The following is a 5,727-nucleotide window of genomic DNA, read 5'->3' as shown; positions in this document are numbered from 1 at the left end:
GCACTTAAACTATAACCACTCATCATGATACAACCAGTCATGTCATTCTTACTTTGTAATTGTGAATAGATCCTGAAGAAGGTCAAGCGTCAAGCCACCGATACCTTGCTCGAAACTGTGGTCGATGGATCGATAAAGAGCGATCGCTGTGTAGCGCTGAGGCAGTTCGGGCAGCGGGCAGCGGCACTTGGGCGGCAGATATGGCGGCCTGCGCCGCCGCTACGGTCGGCCACCTTCCTCCTCCTCCTGGTAGCCGGCTGGTCCCGTATAACGAGGTCCGAGGCCCCAGGAGACGCCATTTGTCGGGCCGCCGGCGCTGGCCGAGACAGCCTCCCGAGGCCGGGGTCCGGCGCTATTGCCGACAGGCGGCGCCGCCACCGCCACCGCCCCCGCCACCTGCAGCGCCAGCCGCCTCCGCCCATTCCCTGTCCGCTGCCCGCCGTCCGCCCCACCGGCAAACAGGCGCCGCCGCAGCAAACAAGAAATCCAAGCGCCGGCGACACTCGGCCCACGTGGGGTGGCGCGTTTCTGACGCAGGGTATAGTGAGACGCGGTTCAGTTGCCGATTACATATGAATGAGTGGGGTGTGTTTCTCTGGACGTGTCCGAAACAACAGACACCACGCGGAAGTCACAGCTGCTATACATATTATGCGAAGGTGGAAAGGGAGAAAGGAAAGGAAATGGAGGGAACTGATGATATCAGCTGCATCGGCGGCGACGAGTGAAAATGAACCGGGAATCTCCTGCTTACCAGGCAGATACGTTAATCACCGCGGCATCCGGATACAGCGTTTATCGCAGAAGCACAGACTATCACGCCACGCTCTCCGGCCGCCACCTATCCACAGTCCCCACCCATGTTCTGTATGCTCGCAGATGCACAGTGTGGTGTCACCGCCAGACACCACACTTTCTAGGTGGTAGCCTTTAAATCGGCCGCGGTCCGTTAGTATACGTCGGACCCGCGTGCCGCCACTATCAGTGGTTGCAGACCGAGCGCCGCCACACGGCAGGTACGGTCACAGAGACTCCCTAGCACTCGCCCCAGTTGTACAGCCGACTTTGCTAGAGATGGTTCACTGGCTACATACGCTCTCATTTGCAGAGACAACAGTTTAGCACAGCCGTCAGCTACGTCATTTGCTACGACCTAGCCAGGCGCCATATTCAGTTACTATAAGTGCTATCGTCAAGAATGTATGCTGAACAGATAATATTGTGAATAATGTACCATCAAGAGCGATGTTTATCATTAATGGATTAAAGTAAAGTATCTAACTAATTACGTCCTCTTTCTGAATTCTCACTCCAGACCTCATGTCAGTATAGTTCTTCCCTCCTCACGCTAGGCAGCTTGAGCTAAAACGCGTGCATTTCGGCCTCTACTCGTAACACGGTGTTGGCTCTTCTGCTGACACAAAACACAGTATTGTTCGATCTGTAGCGGAATCTAAAATTAGCGAGCATAGAGGACATGGGTAGTGGGAATGTGGGACGACTGGGGAACGTGCTGTGTTAGTCAGTGCATTTGCAATGAATACTGTCTCAGGATGGCTCAGTGGTTAACGTAACTGCCGAGTAAAAAGGAGATACCGGTTTCGAATCCCGGTCCGGCGCACATTTTCACTCGTTGCCGACGATTCTGCACAAAGTCCCGATGCAGGTGATCTCTTCCCTTTCTTTCTCCTCCACCTTCAATTTATAGTCCACGAATTATTTCGTAAGCTTACTTCGAAACAGCTTGTTGGGATATTAAAACTGAATTTTTCTACTAATTTAGCTCAATCTGCCACAGTAGCAGAGAGCGTATTTCAGCTATAGACTGTTCAGCACTAAGTGACACTATGGTTCAAATGGCTCTGAGCACTATGGGACTTAACTTCTGAGGTCGTCAGTCCCCTAGAACTACTTAAACCTAACTAACCTAAGGACATCACACACATCCATGCCCGAGACAGGATTTGAACCTGCGACCGTAGCGGTCGCTCGGTTTCACACTGTAGCGTCTAGAACCGCACGGCCACTCCGGCCTGCAGTGACACTATGCACGCCGTTAATATCTAATTACACACGTGCTTTACAATGTGGCACTGGAAGAGAAATGAATATCAAATCAAAACATCTTGCGCCGTTTAAATTTCCATTGTCGTTATTGCTACCAGTTTCAGCGTTACACTACGCCATCTTCAGGTCCCTCGGTAAAGACAACAGCGATAACAGTGTAAAATACGTATCAAAAGGAGGTTAAATACAGCGGTAAGATGTAGTAATCATACAACAAAAACCAAACTATGAAGGGAGTAAAGCCAAAGCTAAAGATAAACGAGGAATAAATTCAGAGAACAGTTGCCCGCTGTGTAAATATGTACTTATGGCCTTGTCCTTAAGGAATGCATTCAGCCGTTCCCAAACTACGGAATTTTACATTTGAATTTAAGTAAAATTTGCAGTCATACATATATCCATCTTTTTAGGTAAAGCCAGCCGATGCGGCCATGCGGTTCTAGGCGGTTCGGTCTGGAACCGCGCGGCCGCTACGGTAGCAGGTTCGAATCCTGCCTCGGGCAAGGATGTGTGCGCTGTCCTTAGGTTAGTTAGGTTTAAGTAGCTCTAAGTTCTAGAGGACTGATAACCTCAGATGTTAAGTCCCATAGTGCTCAGAGCCATTTGAACAATTTTTTTTAGGTAAATCCTTACATAAATAAAGAAATCCCAAACATTTTAAAGCTTTCACCTTCAAAGGTTCAATAAACTTTAAACGTCCCTTCGGTAAAACTTTATAATAAATACAGTTTTATAATAAATTTGGTTTGCTTTAGGACGTTCAAACTGCATGGTTGGCCGCGGGGCATTGTCGGAATTGGCATCCGCATGCACACGCGGCTTTGGCTTTGCACTTCCATTAGGAGTTAAACGGCTGTATCTTTTGATAGAATTGACTTAGAAGACCAAGTTTTGTACACCGCAGTTAGACCATGAATCGTAGTAAGTGACATAAATTACAACTTGAAACAGTATTTGTAACAATCGAACGGACATATAGATTGGAAGCAAGGTGATCCTTCAAGCGTTCTGTCTTTACCGATGAGGTGCGAAATCCTAAAACGGTTGCGTTTCATTCACAAGCGCTCCAGTCTAAACAGATTTGGTAAAAAATTTCAGGTTTTAGGTCTCCTGCGATATCATTTAATAGTCCCAGACACACGTATTCGTTAATTTATTTAACCGCTATCATTCAGCATTATATGTCGTGCAGTTAAGCACCTGTTGTGCATAGCACTTGACTTAAGTGATTTAGTGAAATGAGGGAAAAACTGAATCAGAATGGTCGGATGGGAATTACAACTGTCGTCCTCCCCCATGCGAGTGCAGTGAACTAACCACTGAATGTCCCTGCTCGATATACACATACTCCAAGAATTGTATTCGTGAATTCTGAAAGAAAAAGTTACAACTGCAGCGCGTACGGGCTTCTTAGTTTTTGGTATTGTCTACGACGTGAAATTATTCTACATCTACATCTACATCTACATCTACATGACTACTCTGCAATTCACATTTAAGTGATTGGCAGAGGGTTCATCGAACCACAATCATACTATCTCTCTACCATTCCACTACCGAAAAGCGCGCGGGAAAAACGAACACGTAAACCTTTCTGTTCGAGCTCTGATTTCTCATATTTTATTTTGATGATCATTCCTACCTATGTAGGTTGGGCTCAACAAAATATTTTCGCATTCGGAACAGAAAGTTGGTGACTGAAATTTCGTAAAAAGGTCTCGCCGCGACGAAAAACGTCTATGCTGTAATGACTTCCATCCCAATTCGCGTATCATATCTGCCACACTCTCTCCCCTATTACGTGATAATACAAAACGAGCTGCCCTTTTGTTGCACCATTTCAATGTCCTCCGTCAGTCCCACCTGGTAAGGATCCCACACCGCGCAGCAATATTTTAACAGAGGGCGAACGAGTGTAGTATAAGCTGTCTCTTTGGTGGACTTGTTGCATCTTCTAAGTGTTCTGCCAATGAAACGCAACCTTTGGATCGCCTTCCCCACAATATTATCTATGTGGTCTTTCCAACTTAGGTTGTTCGTAATTTTAACACCCAGGTACTTAGTTGAATTGACAGCCTTGAGAATTGTTCTATTTATCGAGTAATCGAATTCCAGCGGATTTCTTTTGGAACTCTTGTGGATCACCTCAGACGTTTCGTTATTTGGCGTCAACTGCCACCTGCCACACCATACAGCAATCTTTTCTAAATCGCTTTGCAACTGATACTGGTTTTCGGATGACCCTACTAGATGGTAAATTACAGCATAATCTGCGAACAATCTAAGAGGACTGCTCAGATTGTGAACAAAAAGGGTCCTCTAGATGTGGCGGGAAGCGGTGCTCTCTTCTGCATAGCGGAGTACGTGTTTTAGGGTCCGCCCTTCTTTACCCCCCGCTCCTCTCGCCCCCTCCCCAACCCCACACATACAACCTCTTTTCGGGCACTGGACTAAATGTAAAACGGAAGTAAATACAAATGGAACTTCATAAACTCGCAAAGCATACTGTGCAGAACATTCACCGAGGATTTACATTCCGCCGCAAAACCCGAACTGCACCGCCTGGTTAAACAATACATCGCGCAGTAAAACGTGAAACCCGTTGCGCTGCTGGCCAGAGAAGGAGAATAAAAAAAAAGGGTTGCGGGAATGGGGGAACTGGGCTGGAAAGGGTTGAAGAGGGAGAGGCAGGAGCGAGCGAGCGAGTGCAGTGACACGCATTCGCGGCCGCGACTTTGTGACGCCGACGCCGCCGACAGCCAACGGGTAGGCCGGAGAGCTTAGGCGAGAGGACGCAAGCCGCCGCTGCGATATTGGTCCTCCGTAGGCCCAACAGCAAATACGGAGCGCGCCGCAATAAGTTATTCAGGCGGCCGGTGGCCGGCGGCGCCAAAGCCGACGCGCAAACTGCAGCGGCGAGCCGGCGTTATTATGCGCGACTCGCGTGCCGCATTCACTTGGAAATGCAGCGCAGCCCGGCGTCAAATGAATCACGCCGCTGCCGCCGCAGCCAGGGCGACGCTGGCGTCTCGGCGACCGGGACGCCAACAAGTGTGTCTTCTGTCTGCCGCAGAGCTACTTGCCGCTCTCCGCCGTGAGCCGTTGTGACCTATAGAGACCGGCGCTCTCCGCGAATACCAAGTGCCCCAGTGCCGGCGCTCAATATAGCGTCTCCACGGCCGTAAGCTGAATATCCGACAAACTGGAGTATCACCACTGCTGAATGCTGTTATGAGACGCCTGGGTTAGGTACAAGGCGGCGGAGATTATTGAGGCTGTAGTGTGATTCAACTACCCCTACAGCTATGTTTTCAGAATCCGTAGTTTCACACTTAGGCTTAAAAACCTCGTAAGACTTTCGTTCTTTTCGCTCTCTACGCGCAAACTATTATTACTACCGATAAAAATGAAAAAAGTCTCTTTTTGTATGAAATTTAATGTAGTTAAATTTTATGTTGGGACACGTATTCGCTGGAGGCCAAGGTTTGCGAGTTATTCAAAAGTGACATTCGAACGCACTTTTCGAACCCCTCTCCCCCCCCCCCCCCCAATTCAAGATTTTTAGTATGTTGTTCGTGGTACTCCACACTACGACATTACAGAAACTTCCAACTACACACTGGACTCGCATTCGGGAGGACGACGGTTCAGTCCCGCGTC

The 5,727-nt window shown here is 48.3% G+C and overlaps 1 protein-coding gene across 1 annotated transcript; it reads left to right on the top strand.

The window, feature by feature from the left end:
• Window positions 1–200: 200 nt before the first annotated feature.
• LOC126273295 (uncharacterized) lies at window positions 201–5,165 on the top strand. The gene is made up of 2 exons (XM_049976841.1): window positions 201–538; window positions 4,937–5,165. Exons 1-2 carry the CDS (start codon window positions 201–203, stop codon window positions 5,163–5,165), a joined length of 567 nt encoding a protein of 188 aa, XP_049832798.1.
• The last annotated feature ends 562 nt before the right edge of the window (window positions 5,166–5,727 follow it).

The sequence above is a fragment of the Schistocerca gregaria genome, chromosome 5 (assembly GCF_023897955.1).
Source record: "Schistocerca gregaria isolate iqSchGreg1 chromosome 5, iqSchGreg1.2, whole genome shotgun sequence".
NCBI lineage: Eukaryota > Metazoa > Arthropoda > Insecta > Orthoptera > Acrididae > Schistocerca > Schistocerca gregaria.
The sequence above is the reverse complement of the archived record's forward strand: the minus strand, read 5'-3'. Positions and strand labels throughout refer to the sequence as shown.

Coding starts and splice junctions, on each gene's coding strand:
- LOC126273295 (XM_049976841.1), top strand. CDS start 201: ATGGCGGCCTGCGCCGCCGCTACGGTCGGCCACCTTCCTCCTCCTCCT. Junction 539..4,936: donor TGGCGCGTTTCTGACGCAGG/GTATAGTGAGAC, acceptor TAAGTTATTCAG/GCGGCCGGTGGCCGGCGGCG.